At 43.6% G+C, this 22,834-nt stretch overlaps 1 protein-coding gene across 4 annotated transcripts in view; it reads left to right on the top strand.

Moving 5' to 3' along the window:
- The window catches only part of LOC143982459 (C4b-binding protein alpha chain-like), a 577,061-nt gene that overhangs the window by 216,927 nt on the left and 337,300 nt on the right, over nucleotides 1-22,834 (top strand). For all 4 annotated transcript variants that reach the window (XM_077481180.1, XM_077481181.1, XM_077481183.1 and 1 more), the window contains exon 8: nucleotides 17,731-17,910. In XM_077481180.1, the coding sequence (XP_077337306.1) occupies nucleotides 17,731-17,910 (180 nt within the window). The remainder of the gene's footprint in view (nucleotides 1-17,730; nucleotides 17,911-22,834) is intronic.

Here is a 22,834-nt window from a genome sequence, read left to right as displayed (position 1 = left end):
TTCTTAACCACTTTAAGACCGGGCCCCTTTTTTAGATGTGGTGTTTACAAGTTAAAAAATCCTAGAGAGTAAAATGGCGGTCGCTGCAATAATTTCTGTCACACCGTATTTGTGCAGCGGTCTTCTTTTCTACATTGTGAAAGATAATGTTGCGCTGAGTAAATTGAAACCCAACATGTCAAGCTTCAGAATTGCGCCCGCTTGTGGAATGGCGACAAACTTTTATCCTTAAAAATCTCCATAGGCAACCTTTAAAAAATTCTCCCAGTTGCATTTTGCATTACAAATGAGGTCTAGGGCTAGAATTATTCCTCTCGCTCTACCGATCGCGGCGATACCTCACGTGTGGTTTGAACACTGTTTTTATATGCGGGCCCTACTCACGTTCGCTTCTGCATGCAAGCTTGGCGGGATGGGGCGAGTTAAAACTTTTTTTAAATTTATTTTACCTTTTTCTTTTTACAACGTTTAAAAAAAATTGTGTCACTTTTATTCCTATGACAAGGAATGTAAACATCCCTTGTAATAGAAAAAAGCATGACAGGACCTCTTAAATATGAGATCTGGGGTCTAAAAGACCTCAGATCTCCTATTTGGATTAAAAAAAAAAAAAGAAAAAATATGCCTTTAAGAAGTATGGGCCGAAGTGACGTTTTGATGTCTTTTACGCCCTGCTATGGTAAGGAGACAGGTGGAGGCCATCTTCCCCTCACTCGTCTGCATACCTAGCAAGGAGACAGATGCGAATGTCTCCGCCATTGCCAACAGATCCTGTAAGTGGCGGAGGGCATCGGATCATGACCGGAGGGGGGGGCCTCTCTCGCCACCGATAAAAGTGATCTTGCGGCGAATCCGCCGCAGAGGCCACTTTTATCTTGTAGCCGGCCGAACATGGGGATACCGGGGGTAAGGCAGCTAGCTGATGCCATAACAACGCTATCCGTCCCCAAAGTAAGGACATACATCGGCATGTGGCGGTCTGCAAGTGGTTAATACTGTGTATTGCCCCCTTTAACATCAATGACCGCTTGAAGTCTTTTGTTGTATTTGTGGATGAGGCTCTTTATCTTCTCAGATGGTAAAGCTGCCCATTCCTCTTGGCAGAAAGCCTCCAGTTCTTGTAAATTCTTGGGCTGTCTTACATGAACTGCGCGTTTAAGATCTCCCCAGAGTAGCTCAATGATATTGAGGTCAGGAGACTGAGATGACCTCTCCAGAACCTTCAATTTATTCTGCTGTAGCCAATGACAGGTCGACTTGGCCTTCTGTTTTGGATCATTGTCATGTTGGAATGTCCAATTACGTCTCAAGCTTCCTGGCTAATGAATGCAAATGTACTGCATTCATCTTGCCATCAATTTTGACCACATTTCCTGTACCTTTGTAGCTCACACATCCCCAAAACATCAGCGATCCACCTCAGTGTTTCACATTAAGAATGGTGTACCTTTCATCATGGGCCTTGTTGACTCCTCTCCAAAAGTAGTGTTTATGGCCAAAAAGCTCAATTTTGGTCTCATCACTCCAAATTACTTTGTGCCAGAAGATTTGAGGCTTGTCTCTGTGCTGTTTGGTGTATTGTAAGCGGGATACTTTGTGGCATTTGTGTAGTAATGGCTTTCTTCTGGCAACTCGACCATGCATCCCATATTTCTTTAAGTGGCTTCTTGTTGTGCATATTGAAACAGCCAACCACATGTTTTCAGAGAGTCCTGTATTTCACCTGAAGCTATTTGTGGGTTTTTCTTTGCATCCCGAACAATTTTCCCTGCAGTTGTGGCTGACATTTAAGTTGGTCTACCTGAACGTGGTTTGGTTTCAACAGAACCCCTCATTTTCCACTTCTAAATTAAAGTTTTAACACTTTCATAAAACAAAATGCTAAAGGTTGTACCTTCATTAAATGTAACCATATTGCTATGGCACCTCTCGTCTTTTATACTTAGTTGTGACATGATGCTACTTGTATATCAAGACATCGCTTGTATATCAAGTCAAAATTTATCGAAAAATGTTGCTTGACTTGCAAAGCTCTCTCAAACCAAGATACTCTGAAACCAAGGTTTTACTGTATGTTTCAGGTAACCATCATCCACGTCATGTACAGCATCTCCCATAGGTACTCAGATAAAGAAAAGAGCTCCAAATAGAGCAATTCCGTTTTTATCCTTTATTTTATGGCACACTTCTCAAAATACGACAGTAAGGTGGTTCTTATGTCTTCAAAAACCAGCAGCGTAATTCACAGCGCAGGATAGACACGAGGCTTACAAACATAAGGAAGACAGCACACATCGCTTACTTCCGGTTGTCTCTTCCTGGCCACGGAGTGCAACCGTCAGTTCCAGTCACCGTAAGGTCACGCACTGATGCGTTTCATCATCACTGCTTCCTCTGAGGGTGTGGCCTTATGGCGCGGCGTCCCATATTTATACTAACTGACTGCAGCACAAATCAACTTTCAGAGTGCTGACCTTCTCCAATCTCTTATAGTGCACATAGGCGGTCACCAGTACACTATTCAAAGGTTAACAAACAATCTGCAGCCAGTCTTTATACAGCATATATATATGTAATCCAGTATGGGACTTATCCATACCCAAACTGATACATTGCTCAAAATTTTTGAATTCATAATATATCTATCCTGTTATGCAATTCATAAACAAATATTTAAAATTGCTTGTAAATAGTGTGTCAAAACGACCATAATCTAAACACAATTCATAATATTTATAATGTAAACATTATACACAAATTGTATATAAACATATATAAAAATATATATACATCTATGAATATGCACATATATAAAAAATGTGTAAAAGAAGAGAAATAAAACGTTACTATTGTTTACTCTGGCTTGCAATGGATGCTGTTACATTTTTAAATAATAGACAGATAATCTATTCAGAGTTAGTGAACAGATAAGTTCTGAGAATTACAATGGTGTTATTACAGCATTAGATAAACAGGCGAGGACCTGGTAGAACATATGCACTATAGAACACTATCTTAACTACTTGTCAACCGGCTCATAGCCGAGTGACAGCTACAGGACGGTTGCATAACTCTGGGACAGCACCCAAGAACATCTGTGACCGCCGGGTCCTCTCGATCATGGTAAATGGCCGCTGATAACGGAGCGATCACAGGTAAACATCTCTCCCCCCTGTGTACCGATCGGTACAGTGTGAGAGGAGAGGGGGAGAGAGCATATGGCTGCAGCACTGTGTGCTGGAGCTGTAGTGCCCACAGCCCTGCTTATGTGACAATTGCAGTTATATCCATCCATCCATACTCTGCAAAACCGTGCCATACTCTGAAATACTCTGCAATACCCTGCCATACTCTGAAATACCCTGCAAACCATACCCTGCCATACTCTGCAACACTCTGCCATACCCAGCCATACCCTGCAATACCCTGCCATACTCGGTGATACCCAGCCATACTCTTCCATACCCAGCTGTACCCAGCCATGCTCGGCCATACTCTGCTGTACTCTGCCTCCGTATGTGGCCAGGCTGTGGAAGTCTCACACATGTGGTATCGCCGTACTCAAGAGGAGTAGGAGAATCTATTTTGGGGTGTCATTTTTGGTATGTACATGCTATGTGTTAGAAATATTGTATAAATGGACAACTTTATGTTAAAAAAAAAAAAAAAAAGCGTTTTAAACTTTTAACCACTTCCCACCCGCCGGACGTCATATGACGTCCTTGAATTTGTGCAGCTACAGGCATCATTCAGATATCAGCTTTTTCAGCCGGCGATTCCCTGCACCATAAGAATGATCATAGCAGCTTTTCCGCTGCTTGATCGTTCTTACGGGAGGTGAGATGGGACAGGCTTCCCAGCCTAGAGGTGAGATGTGGGGTCTTATTGACCCCATATCTCACTTTAAAGAGGACCTGTCATGCCATATTCCTATTACAAGGGATGTTTACATTCCTTGTAATAGGAATAAAAGTGATCAAAAAAATTATTTTTGGGAAAAAAGTGTCAAACTAAAACAAAGTAAAACTAACAATAAAAAAAAAATATTTTCATAAAGCGCCCCTGTCCCGGTGTGCTCGCATGCAGAAGCGAACACATACGTAAGTCCCGCCCACATATGAAAACAATGTTCAAACCACACATATGAGGTATCGCTGCAAATGTTAGAGCGAGAGCAATATTTTTGCTCCTAGACCTCCTCTGTAGCTCAAAACATGTAACCAGTAAAAAAATTTAAAGTGTCGCCTATGTGGATTTTTAAGTAGCGAAGTTTGGCGCCATTCCACAAGTGTGTGCAACTTTACTGTGTGTTTTGGTTTTTTTTAAGCACAAAACAGTTTGTTTTTTTTTTGTTTTTTTTAAAACGTGTTCGAAAAATTGCTGCACAAATACCGTGCGAGAAAAAGTTGCAACGACCGCCATTTTTTTTCTCTAGAGTCTTTGCTAAAAAAAAAAAAGAAAAATGTTTTGGGGGTTCTATGTAATTTTCTAGCAAATAAATGATGATTTTTTACATGTAGGAGAGAAATGTCAGAATTGGCCTGGGTTCTCCAGAACGCCTGCAGGTGCTCCCTGCATGTTGGGCCTCTGTATGTGGCCACACTGTGTAAAAGTCTCACATATGTGGTATCGCCATACTTGGGAGTAATAGCAGAATGTGTTTTGAGGTGTAATTTGTGGTATGCATATGCTGTGTGTGAGAAATTATCTGCTAATATGACAATTTTGTGGGGAAAAATAAATCTTGATATTGCAAAGAATTGTGGGAAAAATTACAACTTCAAAAAACTCACCATGCATCTTTCTAAATACCTATAAATGTATTCTTTCCAAAAAAGGGGTCATTTGAGGGGTATTTGTACTTTTCTGGCATATTAGGGTCTCAAGAAATTAGATAGGCAGTCAGTACTTCAGGTGTGATCAATTTTCAGATATTGGCACCATAGCTTGTGGACTCTATAACTTTCACAAAGACCAAATAATATACACCAATTTGTACTTGTTTTTACCAAAGATATGTAGCAGTATATATTTTGGCCAAAATTTATGAAGAAAAATGACTAATCTGCTAAATTTTATAATAGAAACAAAGAAAAAAAACATTTTTTTTATAGAATTTTAAGTCTTTTTTTCTTTTTCTTTTATAGAGCAAAAAATAAAAAACCCAATGGGGATTAAATGCTACCAAAAGAAAGCTCTATTTGTGTGGAAAAAAGGACAAAAATGTCATATGGGTACAGTGTTGTATAACTGAGTAATTGTCATTCAAAATGTGAGAGCACTGAAAGCTGAAAATTGGTCTAGTTAGGAAGGGGGTTTAAGTGCCCAGTGGTCAAGTGGTTAAGGAACAAATCATAGTATGTAGCCTGAGATGGGAGGTAGCCCCCTGGAATGGTTTAGATAACCCTGAAGCAATGTCAGAGTGGATGGGATTCTTTAATGTTTAAAATTGCAGGACTTGATCTTGCAAATAAAAACAAGGCAATGCATAAATTGGGGACTAAAATTAACCAATTGCAGATGCAGTTGGGCACGATTAAAATGTCCCAACAGATTGTTGATTTTAATAATCGTATTAAAAAATTGATTTGTTAGAAGCCCATGTTACCCTTATACCAAAACTGGATAAAGACCCTACGCTAGTTACTAATTAATGACCCATATCACTTTTCAATGTAGATGTAAAACTCTACGCCAAGGTGCTGGCGAACCACATACAGCCCCTTCTCCCTAAACGGATTACTCTAGACCAAGTGGGTTTTGTCCCTGTCAGGGAAGCCAGGAACAACATTACTAAAGCACTATACATTCCCCACTGGCTGACCACCACTTCAACTCAAGGATTCTTCCTATCCCTTGATGTGGAGAAGGCATTCGACGGGGTGGCCTGGGACTTCATGGAAGCAGCACTTCGGGCCGTAGGTATACCATAACATCTACTCCAGATGATCATGGTTCTATACTCGTTCCCTTCTGCCAAAATTAGGGTAAATGGCCACCTGTCGAAAGCCTTCTTGGACTCGAATGGCACCCGTCAGGGTTGTCCATTGACCCCCCTGATCTTCCTACTCACCATGGAACCCTTTCTCCATAAACTCAGAGATAACCCAGATGTCAAAGGCATCACAATCAATCACAAAACGTATAAAGTGGCGGTCTATGCAGATGATATCCTACTCTTTCTGACGGACCCAATAAACACTATTCTCAACCTCCTCAAAGAATTCTCCCTCTTAAGGCCCTCTCAAATCTACAAATAAACTTCTCCAAATCAAAAGCCCTAAATATCTCCCTTCCGACTGCACTGGTCTCGCAATGTAAACATAACTTCCCTTTCTCCTGGGAATCTCAGGCCATCATGTACCTTGGGTTTAAAATCCCCACCAAATTGATTGACCTATATGTGCAAAACTTCCAACAAATCCTACAAAACATCCAATGTGATCTTCAAAATGGCATCATGGTTCTTTCTCATGGTTTGGAAGAATAGCAATCTTGAAAATTAACGTGTTGCCCAGGCTCCTCTTTGTTGCAAGCCATCCCTATTAAGCGCTCACCATCCTTTTATGCCTCTTACAAAAGCATGTGCAGAAACTTTCTTTGGTCGACTAAAACATCTAGACTCAGACCCCAAATTACTGGGTGGTTTGAGCCTACCAGATATTAAAAAAATATCACTGGGCATGTCATATGACCAGAATAGCAGACTGGCACGTACACATGCTGGATTCAACTTGAACAGACATTCACCCAGACCCCATTAAGCTCACTTTGCTTGAATCCACCAAACCCACATCCCTAAAAACCTAAAATTGCATCCGCTGATTATCGCCACGCTACTATACTTCTGAACAGCAGGTAAACAGTCCAATCTACAAACAGTGACTTCAACAAGACTCTGCCCAAGAGCACAACACTTCTTTTTGAATGGGAAACTCTTGATGCACCAAGAAATGTCCACGGCTATCCCAGAATATCATATTCCCTTTTTTTGAATTCTCAGTCACAAACCCAGCACACCTTGGCATTTTGACTACACACCATTCGAAACCCTTTGCAACTATGAGGAACACCAAAGACATGTAACCTCAACGGTCTATGCACTCCTCTTCTCAAAACGTGACATCAAAAAAGACAAAATGATCAGACGCTGGGAATCAGACCTCAACATGGACCTGACCACTAAAGAATGGTAATGCATATACAACCACATGCACAAGGGCTCTCTAAGTGTCTCTACTCAGGAGAATAGATACAAGATATTCTACAGGTGGTACAGAACTCCTTAGAAGATTCACAAATTCCACCCGAGTCTCCCTCCACTATGCTGGAGATGCAACACAGCCCAAGGCACACTACTCCACATTTGGTGGGCTTGCCCATTAATACATCCATTTTGGGTAGAAATACAGCGCCTCCTCTCCCAAATAACAACCTATACCTCGGACTTCACTCCCTCACAATTTCTATTACACCATACACCCACTCTCGCACAAACTTATAAGAAATCTCTCACAATACACCTCATCAATGCAGCCAACCAATGCATTCCAGTCCACTGGAGAAGTTCCACACCCCACACCGTTGAAGAATGGTTACAACGAGTTGATAAATTAGTGGAGATGGAAAATCTCACACACCAGGCCAGAGACAACATGACCAAATATGAGAAAACGTGGGCATGTTGCAAACACTTCAGAAAATCACCTCTGCCTTCCCCAAACTCTCCTCCCATACCCCTTAATAGACTTGACAATGCCCCTCTTCCCACCTGACCACTTGTACACCTACAAGTGTGCATTGTTCCCTTACCACAGTCGAAACCTACAGGGGGCACTAATGACCTACCACCACCCCTATTCCTGAAAACCTAATAACCTAGCAATTGATTACAAAAGAACTGTTGCTCACTCCCTCCGAAACATTTACATCATAACATATGCCCCCGCCGCCCCCCCCCCCCCCCCCCATCATCTACAGAAAGCTCCCTTTAGTGGTGAATGGGTTCAGGGTAAGGCCTGTAGATACCGGATTATACTTATACAGAACCAACATATGCGAATATTCTGAATTTTTTGACAAAGAAATACGTGCTCTACCCTCATTACACACATGCTTGGACCATCCACACCTTTACACAAAATCAAACAAGGCCTTTGAAAAGAGTAAAGTTTATGGTATAGGTCCAGATACAATCGATTGTTTAACCTGTTCTCTATATTATTGATACTGCTTTGATTTTTGTCTCAACTGAAAATATGTACAATGAGGTGCACAAATCTTGTTACTGTTACCAATTTTTAAAGCTTGTAAAACATTAATAAAATCTTTGAAACAAAAAAAAAAAAGATTTGAAAAGTTAGATAGGAAAAAGGCAACATTTTTTTATCAGGATCCTAATGATTTTGAAATAAATTCTATAAACTACTGGCAAAGTTCAATAAACTCTAATAATAAGGAATTTAGTAGGGATACGGACCCAATCCCAATTCAGGTTGAGAGATCGCAACAACGTACCCCTCATCCATACCAACAGAGGAATGAAAATGTTCAAATTGCGAGACCTTCCTATTCTGCACCGAGTCACCTGACCCCTAAGGGAAATCCGAGTAGAGGAAGGGGAATGAGGGGACAGAGAGGTATTAATGGAATTCCACACCCCACACATTATGATAACTCTTGTCAGGTTCCTGTAGAAAATAAATATGAACCATTGTGGAATTATAATGATAGAAATGCACACTTCCATGCCTTTTTTAGGGAGAGGGAGGAGGGGTCGAGAATATCCACCTCGGAGTGGCAGGCCACCACCCCCCATACCCCACAATGGTACCTTTTTACAGAGAACTACAGAGGGGAGAACAACCGTACTGGGAGAGAGATCGTGTCCAACAACAAGGCCAGATGAGGGAAGAAGTAGGGGCTGTAGGGCACGATCTAGGGTCCAAAAAAAAGGAGGTAAACAGGCTAATGGGGATCTATAATTTAAGCAGTGTTCAATTGACAAATAAAAAACGAATACTCTGCACCTTGGGTTGAAATGTGGTTTGAAAAGACCCATTAGTAAATTTGATGTATATGTCGATGTACATAAATGAGGAAACTCGGTATAAACAAAAAAAGGAATAAGTTACTGTTTAATCCCCCAAAATAGCCACACACTATTTGGAATTGTTTAAAGGGTAAGGCCGCGTACACACGGGCGGATTGTCTGCCCAACTAAGTTCGTCAGACAATCCGACAGACAGTCCGTTCAACTTTTGAATGAACGGACTTGACCACACACACGATGAACAGACAGTCCGCTGAAAACTTGCGCGATGACGTGTACAGACGTACGACGGGACTAGAAAAACGACGTCCAATACACTGCAATGCAACCTTCGGCCGTGTAAATCCTTTCTGAGCATGCGCCATAGTCCGTCCAACTTGCCTACACACGAGCGGACTGTCCGCTGAAACCAAGTTTGGACGGACAAAACCAAGTTTGGACGGACAAAATTACGGAAATTCTGAAAGACTAAGTCCGTCAGACTGTCCGCTGAAAAAGTCAGCTGAAGCCCACACACGAGCGGATTGTCCGCTGAAACACGGTTCAGCGGACTAAGTTGGGCAGACAATCCGCCCGTGTGTACGCGGCCTTAGTGTTACATGATTTGGAGAAAGTGGCCCCAAAAAAGGTGTCAATTCCAGATACATATGCGAAGGAATTGAAATGCTTGAAACCAGGAATGACGTGACAATTAGACCAGCGAATAAAGGGGTTGGGGTGGTCATTTTGTCTAAAGATTTCTACAATAACCAACTAGCAGAATTGCTGTCAGATGTAAACACTTATAAAAAAATTACATAGTGACCCCACCTCACAATATAACAAAGAATTGGAGTCCCTTGTAGAACACTGTTATCAAACACAATGAAAGAGTAAAAATACCTTGTTCCCAGCAGTACTTGTATTCCCACCATCTACACCCTCCCTAAAATACACAAGGACCTGAAAAATCCTCCCCGCTAGGCCCATTGTAAATGGTATCTGCTTGGTCACATCAAGGTTGGGACACTAGTTAGACCAATTCCTCCAAAAAAGTCTTCTAGTGACCAAAGCTTACCTTAAGGATACATAAAATCTATTACAACTTCTTCAAGAAGTTAAATTAACAGAGGAGAGATTTTTTTCGGTCACCTCTGACATGTCATCACTGTACACAGTAATACAGTATGAAGACGTTCTACTAGTCCTCAATTGGGCATTGAGTCAAAGAGAGGACGCGTAACTATTTTTGGTTCAATAATCAGTTCTTTTCCAAGACAAAGGTATAGCTATAGGTGCGAAATTTGCACTCAGTATAGCGAATTTATTCATGATATTGATTGCAAAACACACATTTGGTATATCAATGCGCGCTGTATAGCCACACACAATTTAGACCCCTTTCACATGGAAGCAGTTTTCAGGTGTTTTAGCGCTAGAAATAGCCTGAAAACGCCTGAAAAATTTACATTCATTTCAGTGTGCCTTTTCACACTGGGGTGGTGCACTTGCGGGACGTTGGGAAAAGTCCTTCAAGCAGCATCTTTGGGGCATTGAAATGAATGGGCAGCACTTTGAAAGCATCTGAAAAGCACTTTGGAAGCGCCGCAACACGGATGTTGGATTTTTGGAGATTTTATTGTTTGTGTGCACTAAAATTCATTTGTGTTTATTTTTTGCTGAAAATTTTTATTTGACAAACAGTTTTGCCATCCACTTTGTAACTGACATTATTTAATTCTATGGGCCCTCCACTTTCAGAAAATGTATGCTTTTAGGGTATGAAGCATGTTTTTTACGTAAATGCAAATTTTAAAAAAGATAACCGCAGCAAAACGGTTAAGGGGTATGTAAATCTTAATGGTCCATTCACACTGCCTGCATGCTTAATGCTCCATTTTAGCATGCGGGCAGCTGTCTGTTTTGGGCCACAGTGAGACGTGGGCAGGGGGTGATCTCCCCTCACACAGTTCCCCCTTTTTTTTGTTGTCAACTTTACCTGAAGTACATAAAGTAACAGTTAATTCATGTTACTGCACAGCAGCGCAGATTAAAAATGCAGCACATATGCATTTTATCACAGACTGCGTTTACAGGGTGACCAGGGATGCATAGAAAATATTTTTTCTCTTACGTTCACTGACTGCTCCTTTATTCTTGACCATTGGGTTAATACACCACCTTCAGGATAGGACTAGACAGAACATAACATGTACAAAAAAGGGGCGGTCCCTTCAGTAACAACCCCCCAGCCTGCTTCCTGCAACCTCAGTTTTTTTCTGCCTAGTGAAGGAGAAGGACCTAGGAACCCTCCGGGCCCATCGTTCCATGGATTTTTTTCTGCAGAAGTTTGCCTTTTTGCGCAAGATTAAGATCCTGTGATCTGCTATCAACAGCTGGCTGGGTGACAGGCTGGATACCCTTATCCTTGTAGTCTCCCCAGCCTGGCCAGCCTGGCCAGTGAGTGTGTGCAGACCAGAGCTCCACGTTGGGTCGGCCACGACATGCCCCTCAGGCTCCAGGGGCGGCCAGTGGGTGTAATGCTCTGGGGCACACATATGATCGGGCTACTGATGTCTGCGTCACAGTGTGCTGGGCCTGATCGCAGAGTGGGTCTGTGATGGAATGTCTCCCAGCTCTTCAGGACTGGTAAGTACAGCTCTCCCTGGCTTGGTGGGGCTGAGCATTCCCTGGGAGGTCGATTCGGGTGTCCCTCACCTCCCACTCTTCTCTCCCTGTCCCTATCTTCTCTCCCCCCTTCCCTGGGGGATGCTGCATGGGCTGCTGAGCGGTGTGTGTGCCATAGACAGACAGGGGCTCTCCAGGGGGGCTCTCGCCTAGGGGGGGACTGCGCTGGATAGCTGTGCCCTGGATGTGTGTAGGTCTCTCCCCTGAGGTGTCTGGAAGCATGTCTGATCGCTGTAGCGCTGTTTTACCACCATTTCTCTGCCTGTTTTTTCACTGTTCTTCATTGCATACAGTGCTCGGCGGCCATGTTTGGTGTGACCAGGGAGCAGCATGCTCTGTCTCCATTTTCCTGTAGTCCGGCGGCCATTCCCTGTGATTATGTCCTTTGTACTGGACGCCCCGCTGCCATTTTGTTGAAACCTGAACACGTTTTTCAGCTTCAGCACTATTCAGAACAGCTCAGCACAGCGCAGTTTGATCTCGTATGCATCTGGGAGCTGACACAGGCACACCTAGCTGGACGGCGCAGAACTCGGTCAGCATGGTGAGTCCTGCGGGAGGAGCCTCACAGCCAGCAGCAGTTAGGAAAGTGGGACCATCACTGTCCTAAGTCCCCAACAGGTGGCAGACAGGGTAGGGTCAGCATGGCTTCAAAAACTGGTGTTTCTTCCCTGAAATCCAGGAAATTGCAACCGGTTCACCTGCAGACAGTGCAGTGCCTCTGGACGCTCTGCCGGCGGTCCTTAATTAGTTTGTTGCCAAGATGGAGGTGGTGCGTGGGCGTAAAAGGTGGTAAAAAAATGGCCCCTGCCCCCCCCCCATCCTCTTGGGAGAACTCTGACACAGACTCGGGCCCTGCTGAGGCTGGTGACCCCTTTTCTGTTGTTTTAGATGACACTGACCAGGACCAATTGGACAGTGAGTATGAGTCCCCGTCCGGGTCCGTGCGGGACAAAGCGCTTGTTGGAGCACTTATCACAGCTGTGCGCGATACCATGAAAGTTCAGGAGCCAGCAGATCCCTCTGCTGATGTAGCGGTCCCGTAAGCCAGCCTGTACACCTGAGATGTTCCCGTAGCTGACTTGTTTAGATAAGTTCATATACAAGGAATGGGGTCGACTGCAACGGACCTTTTCGGTCCTCAAATACATGGCGGTGCCTTCTCAAAAAGTGGTCGGCTCCTCTGGTCGTGGACCCCCCCAGTATCCAGGTTAAACAAAGTAACCACGATTCCGGTAGAGGGGATTTCTGCTTTCAAGGACCCCACTGACAGGAAGGCCGAGGCAGTGGCTCGTTCCTTGTTTACGGTTGTGGGGTCAACAATGCGACCAGTACTGGCATCCGCACTTGTGTCACAGACACTTACTGAGTGGGCAAAACTTTTGCACCACAAATTGTGGAAGCAACAGGCTTCTCCTGTCTGCGTGGAACTAGTAGACCAGTTAGTGCAAGGTCTTAAGTACGTTTGTGACGCAGCCCTGGCTACCCTTCCTCTGTTATCCAGGGCTTCAGTGTCAGCAGTGGTGCTGAGGCACCTGATTTAGCTAAAATGCTGGTCCGCTGACCAGGCATCTAAGAAAGCCCTGGCGGATCTTCCCTTCCTCGGTGAACGGTCTCTTGGAGCCTTTTTAGATGACATTATTAAAAATGCCACAGATGGTAAGAGTACGCTACTCCCACAGGCCAGGAAGGCTAAGGAGCCACGCCATAGACAAGGACCCTCCTTTTCCGCTCACAAACAACTTTTTTCGTCCGCCCGGGGCTTCGACTAAGTGTCCCCAGCCCGGCAGGACGACTTCTGAAGGACAAAAGTGTCCCTGGAACCGCAGGCCTAACAAGCCTGTGAGCAAAAGTGCTACCGCATGAAGGTTTGCCCCCGCCCGCAACACAGGTGGGGGGTCGCCTTCGGGAGTTTGCAGCCTGGTGGGCCTCTCGGCTATCTGACCAATGGGTCTGTGATCTGATTTCCTCAGGCTATAAGATAGAGTTCCTCTCTTGGCCACAAAACAGATTCTTCCCCTCCAGCATACCCGACTCCTGGCTTTCTGGGAGGCCCTATTGGGGGCGGTAAGGTACCTGCTGAGTCCCGGGGTGATAGTACCTGTTCCGGAGTCATGGGTTCTACTCCAATCTGTTTGAAGTCCCAAAAAGGAAGGGATATGCCCAATTTTGGACCTAAAAGCCGTAAATTACTTTGTAAAAGTACAGAGGTTCAGAATGGAATCAGTTCGCTCAGTAATCGCTGCACTCCATCAAGGGAACTCCCTGGCATCTTTGGACATCCAGGATGCGTACCTGCACATACCCATATGCCTTCGGGATCAGAGGTTTCTGCGATTTGCAGTTGGGGAAGCCCACTGCCAGTTTGTGGCTCTCCCCTTTGGTTTGGCATCAGCCCCCCCCCCCCCAAGTCTTTACCAAGGTATTGGCTCCTGTTTTGGTGTTGCTACGACAACGCGGGATCGCGATCGTGGGTTACCTAGACAATCTCCTCCTGAGAGCATCTTCCGCCTCAGAGTTAGAGGAGGATTTGGCAATCACCATGCAGACCGTGCAGGAATTTGGGTGCCTGTTGAACCTAAAAAAAAGTCAGTGAATGTACCGACTTAGCGTTTGGAGTACCTAGGCTTACTGCTGGACTCCATGGAAGCGAGAGTTTTTCTCCCTTCAAACAAGCTGCAGACTCTCAGAGCCACAGTAAAACTGCTGGTGAACCGCAGGTGGCCGTCGCTATGCTTCTGCATGCGAGTCCTGGGACTCGTGGTGGCCTCCTTCGAGGCAGTACCGTATGCCCAGTTTCACACCAGAGTTTTGCAGAAGAAGATTTTGACAAAGTGGGACAAATCTCCGTTGTCCCTGAATAGGCAGATTCAGGTGAGCCAGTTAGTCAGGGATTCCCTGCTCTGGTGGCTTAGGTCCCCGCCATTTTGGTCTGCGAAGTCGTTCCTACCTCTAAAATGGACAGTGATCACATCGGACGCCAGCCTAACCGGCTAGGGTGGAGTAATGGGAGTTCAATCGACCCAGGGCCGGTGGAGCAATCCAAGTTGCCGAGAGATCAGGCTGTACCTCTCCACATGGTCGATAAGACTTCGAGGGCGTCCGATCAGGATCCAGTCAGACAACGCCACGGCTGTGGCATACATCAATCACCAAGGAGGAACAAGAAGCTCGGCCGCCGCACAGGAGGTCACTCACATCCTTCAGTGGGCAGAGCAACGTGTACCGGCCCTATCGGCCATTTACATCTCCGGAGTAGAGAACTGGCAGGCGGACTACCTAAGTCGCCAGATGCTGGACCCAGGCGAATGGATGTTACATCCGGAGGTGTTCAGGCTACTGTGACTGCGATGGGGCACACCAGACGTGGCTCTTCTGGCCTCCTGTCTCAATCAGAAGGTGCCAAGATTCGTGTCCGGGACAAGAGATCCTTGGGCAGACGCGTCAGACGCACTGGTGGCTCTGTGGGATCAGTACCAGCTGATCTATGCCTTTCCTCCGCTGAAACTGTTATCACGTCTGCTCCGCAGAGTGGAGGCCGAGGGGATTTCAGTAATACTGATTGCCCCAGATTGGCCCCAGCATCCTTGGTACACAGATCTAGTGCGCCTGGTGGCGGACGCCCCATGGCGACTGCCGTTACGAGAGGACCTTCTGTCTCAAGGTCCGATTCTCCATCCTGCTTTACCATTGCTGGTTTTAACAGCATGGCTATTGAGAGCCAGGTGTTGAGGAACCAGGGTCTTTTGGACTCTGTGATTCCAACTATGCTGAGAGTATGGAAATATTCTTCTCGGAAGATATATCATCGTATCTGGAAGGCTTACATCTCCATGTGTGAGGAGAAAGGATGGCATCCATGCTCCTTTTCTATATCCAGGATCCTGCTGTTTCTACAGCAAGGAGTAGACCAGAAATTTGGCGTTAGGCACCATTAAGGGACAAATTTCAGCTTTCGGCTGTCTTTTTTTCAGCGACCCCTGGTGTCTTACTCTCTAGTGAGCACTTTTGTTCAAGGGGTCCGACGTGTAGTTCCTCCGGTGCGTCTGCCGTTACCCCTGTGGGGTCTGAACCTGGTGTTATAGGTGGAGAGATCCCTCTGTTGACATTCTCAGAAAGTGGTCTTTCTAGTGGCCATTACTTCGGCCAGGAGGGTTTTGAAACAGGGCGACTTGCAAGATAAGGCCGCCAATCTGGTTATCCACAAGGATAAGGTGGTGTTGCGTCCGCAACCTTTTCTGCCAAAGGTGGTTTCGGCGTTCCACATCAATGAAGACATTGTGTTACCATCTCTGTGTTCTAAACTGACACACCCTAAGGAGGTGGCCCTCCATTCCCTGGACATGGTTCGGGTTCTGAGGGTGTATTTGTCTGCTACAGCTCCCTTTCGGAAGTCAGACTTCTTGTTTGTTTCGGTGGTTGGTCCAAAAAAAGGCATGGTGGTCTCGTCAGCCACCATTTCCAGGTGGATCAGACAGATTGTAGTAGAGGCCTACGCCTTGAAGGGGCAGGTGCCCCCCTTTCCGGTCACGGCCCACTCCACCAGGGCAGTTGGAATGTCTTGGGCCTTCCGACATCAAGCGTCTGTCGCTCAAGTGTGTAGAGCGGCGACTTGGTTGTCTGCCCACACCTTTACAAAATTCTACAAGGTAGATGTCGGTGCATTGGCTGATGCTTGTTTTGGCCGCAAAGTTTTGCAGGCGGCCGTATATTTGCAATTGCACTTACATTTTTTTTTTTTGGTTAAAAACAAAGTACCTTTAAGTAAATTCACTGTTGCATTTGTTACAGCAGTTCTGAGGTTTGGAGGTAGCGACTCCCACATGAGGAGCATTCTGTTTTTTTGTGGGTAAAAAAAGTTCTTATTCCCACACACTTGTTTTTGTGGGTAAAGTTTTTATAATAGTTCCCACATGCCATTGTAGGTGATGTTTTTATGCTGTTTTCCCACCCCTCTTTGGCACTGCTTGGGGACGTCTAAATGGCCTAAGAAAGGAGCTGTGTCAGTCTGTGAATGTAAGAGAAAATAGTATTTTTTGTACTCACCATAAAATTATTTTCTCTGTAGTTCACAGACTGACACAGCACCCTCCCCTCCTATTTTTGTGTACGTTATACTGCTTGTTGACGTACTGAGGCTGCAGTATCAGGCTGAGGGGTTGTTACCTAAGGGACCGCCCCTTGGGTGGAACTAGAAAGTTGTAGTTTTATTAAAACATGTTAACATGTTCTGCCTATCCTCTCCTGAAGGTGAGGTAACAACCCAATGGTCTAAGAAAGGAGCTGTGGCAGTCGATGAACTATAGAAAAAAGGATTTTACTGTGAGTACAAAAAATCCTATTTACTGTAAGACCTGTAAAATAATCTTCCATATGACTTTTCTCTAGAAGAATTGGAAAAATTGATTAAAACTGGATAAATAAAACCGGTTCAGTTTTCTACTTTTTTTGGGGGGGGGGGCTAAGATTACCTTTTGCAAAATAGTAAATGTTGCAACTTTGACCTAATGATCAATGTGCATTTGTTGCTTTTTGCGTTAATGTTTTTAAAGCGTTGCATCCACAACCTACATGTTGTAGCTGGCCTACAAAAAAAGCGAGGAGGGATTGCAAGTTTGGTTGTGTACAGTCCCGCTGTTATTATGGCAGATGAGATGTGTACTAAGTCAGTGGCAGCAAATAAATAACCATCCATTGAATGGGCAGAGCTGAGCACAACCACACTAAATTCAAAATAATACAAGTTTCCTCCAGAAGAGGCACCATGTGATTCATTATGAGGGGGAAGGTGGGAGTAGTTTGGGGGGATTATGTATGCAACTGGGTATAGAATAACCCTAGTCTACAACCTAGACTTAACCTTTTGCCGTTTTGCATACATAATGTTTTAGGGATCCTTTTGATTATTTTTTTTTAATAACAGGAAATTATGGTAATGTAGTGCAACAGAATGCCGCCATTCATATGCTACCTATAGTGATTGATCTTTATTTTTTTCTCTTAATTCATAGATGTAAATTGCCCTAACCCAGATGTGAAAAATTCAAGACGACTGTCGGGGTTCGTTGGCCCATATAGATTGAATTCTGCTATAACGTTTGAGTGTGATAAAGGTTTCGTTCTGAGGGGATCCAGTTCAATCTCGTGCAATATTGATAGTCAGTGGGTACCCGCAATTCCACAGTGTGAAAGTAAGTACCAGTATACAGCATTGAAAAAAAAAGTATTCTTCATTACCTTCTTTTAATAAAGTGAAATCTAAAACTACCTTATAAGGGTCATGTTACAATTTACTGAGAATGTAACATAGGGAGGCCAATCTATCCAATCAGTTTGTCAATCAGGCAGGCCTTTGCTCTAATTAGTTTTTGTTAGATCTACAAACGATTGTACAACTGGATTGAAATGTGTGTGGTTAGCTGTAATGTGGTTTTCAAACACTATTTATTCATGTATTTATTTTTTGCACAACTTTCTTACATTTATCAGTCTTCATTCTTACTATCTCATTCTTTCTAGTAAACTAACCTGTTTTCTTCTGCAAACTTTTCATTCTACCTCTCTTCTCTTTACCACTTACTTTTCTTCTCTCTGCTAATTTCCCTTTTCCACCGGCTTCATATTTTCTTACTATACTCCTGCTTCTTGCTTTCCCCATCCATGTTATATTCTGTGCATTTGGAAACCCATCCAGTTTTTGTCACAGTCCATTAAGCTGGCTAGAACTAGCTTCTGAGGGAGTCTATTGCACATTTCTAAAGCTCTGACTGTGAAGAAGCCTTTCCGTATGCAGCAGTAAACCTCATTCCCACCAGCTGGAATGAATACCCTCTTGTGGTTTGCATTGAACTTACGACTATCGTGAACAACTTTATATTGATTTTCTATATGGACCATTTATGTATTTACTGTATATAGGGTGACCATATCTCCTTTTAAACACCTCTTCTCAAGAAAAAAAAAAATCAGTTTAGTTAATCTATACTCTTTTTTTTTTTTTTTTTTTTTTTAATGGGATGTTGGGGGGATTGATTGATATGTAAAAATGGGTTATAGGAAGGGCATCCTAAAATTAACGCCAAGCAGGTGTGTGTGTGTGTGTGTGTGTATGTATGTTTTGTTTTTTTTTGCTGTATTTAAAGTACTATACCTGAGATAGCCAGGTTATCAGACACCATTTAATTCCAGATACAAATGCTTGTCACAAAGTATAAGAAATAATTTTAAGCTGGCCATGGATGATTCGAATCTTGGCCAGTTCAGCAGGGACTATACTGTTTCAAGATAAATGTGTAGACTTGGATACAGTTGCAAAAATACAGACCTTCTATTTGCATTTGCAGTGTAAATATTTCAAGAGTGATTTTTGTCTTAGATGGTATAAAAATTTTATTTTTTGTTTAATCAAATGCATAACCATGATCACTAATCAGGCACGGTAGATAAAAAATAAACCTATAATTAACACTGCGCTCCAGAATGTGTATTTAAAGGATTGTGCCGCAACTTATACCAAATATAAAAAAAAAAAAAATAGTGAAAATCTACATTGTGATCAAAAAAACTTACATTTCACAGTAGCGAACTAAAGTGAATCACCAAGCAAAAAAACAAACAAAACTCATAAATACAAATTAAAAATGTATAAAGTATCCATGAAATATAATTCTGTGTCCATAGAAATATGAAGCAATATTTTTGAGTCTCATGCAAAAAACATTGACTCCAATCTACACGAATGTGATGAAATAAGTGTAACAATTACAATACCAATAATCCTTCACCACAGTGATGTGTGTCACTTCAGCTCCCTTAAGAAAAAAAGCTCACCAGATGCTGTTGCCATTCACTCTCTTGTCTGGCATATCTCCCTATTGTGTTATGTTGAAGAGCCGCTAATGGACACCAAACTCCATCCAGATACTGACTTCAAACCATCTACAATGTCGATATTATTATATACATGCATGAACAAACCTCTACCATTGGAAGCATTGGATCAAAAAAAAAAACATCTGCTCCCCCCCCAAAAAATGGCCTTGTTTACATCTACCCTAAACCGGAAGTAACAGCATCACAGGGCTTCCAGCCTCCTAGATCATAGAGGTTTTCTAAAGCCCCATACACACTATCAGATTGTCTGCTGAGTTTTTCCTTCAGATTTACCAAAACCATGTAGTAGAAGGGCCTGCCTGACTGCATACACATTGAAACTCCTAAGGTTTGACGGAAATTTGAAGGAAAAACTCAGCAGACAATCTGATAGTGTGTATGGGGCTTTAGAAAACCTCTATGATCTAGGAGGCTGGAAGCCCTGTGATGCTGTTACTTCCGGTTTAGGGTAGATGTAAACAAGGCCATTTACGAGGCACTGGTCATCACTTTTTATTTGTGGTTTCTTCCTTTTTGAATAATCACTTTATTGAAAGTTTCACTCTGATGGACTTTGATTGATGGGGGATGGACACTGCACTATATATTTGGATTATTTAATTATTTAGTTTTCTGGTCATTATTTATATAGGGTTGTTACTTTGTATATGAGTTTTCACAATTCATTATACTGAACACCTAATGATTCACTTTGTTACATTTTAGTCATTTTGTTTTTTCACAGTGCCCTAGTTTATGGGTAATGGTATTTAGAAATGTTGCACTTCTGAGCGCTGCTTTTTCTCCCACAATAGAGAATTTTTTTTTTACACTATTGATATTGTTTATAGTAGTGGCTAGGGTTAAGGGATTTATTTTCACAATATTTAGCACAGTGGTGATACACGTTTGTCAGGGAAAGTGTTTGTGTATTATTGATTTACAATAACTCTGTCTAGTTTGTAATTCCATGTGGGCCAATTGGTTACCATTCCATACGACAATTTATTCTGTAAATGCAGTGCTGAACTCAGGGTGTGGGTTAACAGCCATACAGCATCCAGGCCTCCAACCAGCTCACTGGTATGCGGGCAGAAGTGGTTTCTCCTGGCTAACATTTTTTTACATTGCCCATTTTACCATGTGAAAATGCAGCAAGAAGTTGTGGTTAAATAGAGTCTGAGATGATTTGCAAAATGCAGAATGTGGTAATGTTAAATGGAGTGTATGGCGGTGAGTAGTATGTGCAGGAAAGGTGTGTGGGGTGCATAGAGGTGTGTGGTATATGCAGGAGAGGAGTGCACAGTGTATAGAGGCAAGTAATGTGCAGGAGAAGAGTGTGCAGTGTATGGCGATGAGTATTATGTGCAGGGAGAGGAGTGTGGAGTATATGGTGGTGGGTAGTAGGAGAAGAGTGCAGAGTGTATGGCGGTGGGTAGTATGTGTAGGAGAGGAGTGCAGAGTAAATGGCAGGGTGGTGTGTGTAGGAGAGGAGTGAGGAGTATATGGCAGTGGGTGGTATAAGTAGGAGAGGAGTGCGGAGTGTATGGTGGTGGGTAGTATGTGTAGGAGAGGAGTGCAGAGTGTATGGCGTTAGGTAGTATGTGTAGGAGAGGAGTACAGAGTTTGTTATTGGGTGGTATGTGTAAGCAGGCCCGGACTGGGACGAAAAATAGGCCCCGGGCATTTTAGACTGAGCAGCCTGGGGGGGCTGTTGGTAATGGGATTTGGGGTTCCAGGATGTGTGGAATCGGTTACATGAACTTTTTTTAGTTTAATGTGACAGATTGGGGCCAAAGCCAGATATAATGGAGTACTTGCAAAGCCAGTTATTAAGAAAAAATCCTTTATAACTGGCTCTGTAATGTTTTATAACTGGCTCTGTGAGTAATATATTACAACTGGCTTTGTGAATACTGCAATGCCAGTTAGAAAGCATTACTCACTGAGCCAGTTATAAAGGAGTATTACTTTAAGACCCCTTTCACACCTGAGGCATTTTTCAGGCGCTTTTGGGCAAAAAATAGCGCCTGGAAAACTCCTGAAAAATGCCTCCCCTGCAGTCCCAGTGTGAGAGCCCAAGTGCTTTCACACTGGGACGGTGTGCTTGCAGGATGTTAGAAAAAGTCCTGCAAGCAACGTCTTCTGGGCGATGCAGGAGCGGTCTATACACCACTCCTCTTCCGGCCCAGCCCATTGAAATTAATGGGAAGCGCTTACAACTCTTTGGCAGTGGTTCTTTTAGCCCTTTATTCGCCTGCTAGCGGGGGTTAAAAGCATCCCGCTAGCGGCCGAAAAGCATGTAAAATTACAGCGCCAATGCGCCTGTTATACCTGAAGGGTTCCACATGTACTGCCACTTTAAGGCTGGCTCCACCCAGGAGTGATGCCAAGGGTCAAGGGGTATAGTAGCCATCTTGGACACATGTAAGCAGCCTAATAAGATGTACTGTCCTGAGATGCATGTTGCAGTGTAGACTGAGTACTGGAAATAAACTTCCATTGTTCCAGACCAGAGACTTGTGTCTCTCACAACACAGAGGATATAACAGTGGCGACGAGGATGGGATTTACAAAGTGTCTATCAGTCTGAGAGAGAGACAAAGGCATTGTGGATTGTTACCTGGATAAAAGCAATCACAGATCCCAGCAGGAAAATGTCATTGATTGGGACATTAAGTGAATTTGATGGAGAACAGACATCCTGGAGTTCCTGGGTGGAGAGACTGGAACAGTATTTCAGTGCAAATGGCATCCCAGGTGAAAGGCAAGTAGCAGTATTTCTGACAGTGGTTGGTGCTCAGACATATGACACTCTCAGGGATCTCCTTTTTCCTGTAAAACCAGCAACTAAGACATTGGCAGAGCTCCTGACACTGTTAGAGGGTCACTTCCAGCCTAAACCACTAGAGATTGCAGAAAGATTTTGTTTTTATCAGAGGCAGCAGCAGCCAGGTGAAGAAATTAAAGCTTATGTGCTCGTCCTTCGCAGACTAGCCTCTACCTGTTCTTTTGGGGAGTACCTACCTACTGCACTGCGAGATAAGTTTGTCATGGGACTGAATTGTGACTCTAGCCAAAAGAGACTGTTAACAGAGAAAGACCTTACCCTTGCAAAGGCAATTGATATAGCTTCAATGATGGAAATGGCTGTGAAAGATACAGAGGAATTGAACCCCCAGGGCAGAAGAGAAGAGGTGAAACAAGAAGTTTTCAGAACAGCAGTCAAAGCCACAGTTGCAA

This window comes from Lithobates pipiens, unplaced genomic scaffold, assembly GCF_037356315.1.
Source record: "Lithobates pipiens isolate NorthernLeopardFrog02 unplaced genomic scaffold, aLitPip1_a1.2 Scaffold_16, whole genome shotgun sequence".
NCBI lineage: Eukaryota > Metazoa > Chordata > Amphibia > Anura > Ranidae > Lithobates > Lithobates pipiens.
Note: the sequence above shows the minus strand (reverse complement) of the source record. Positions and strands in the feature narration are given on the sequence as shown.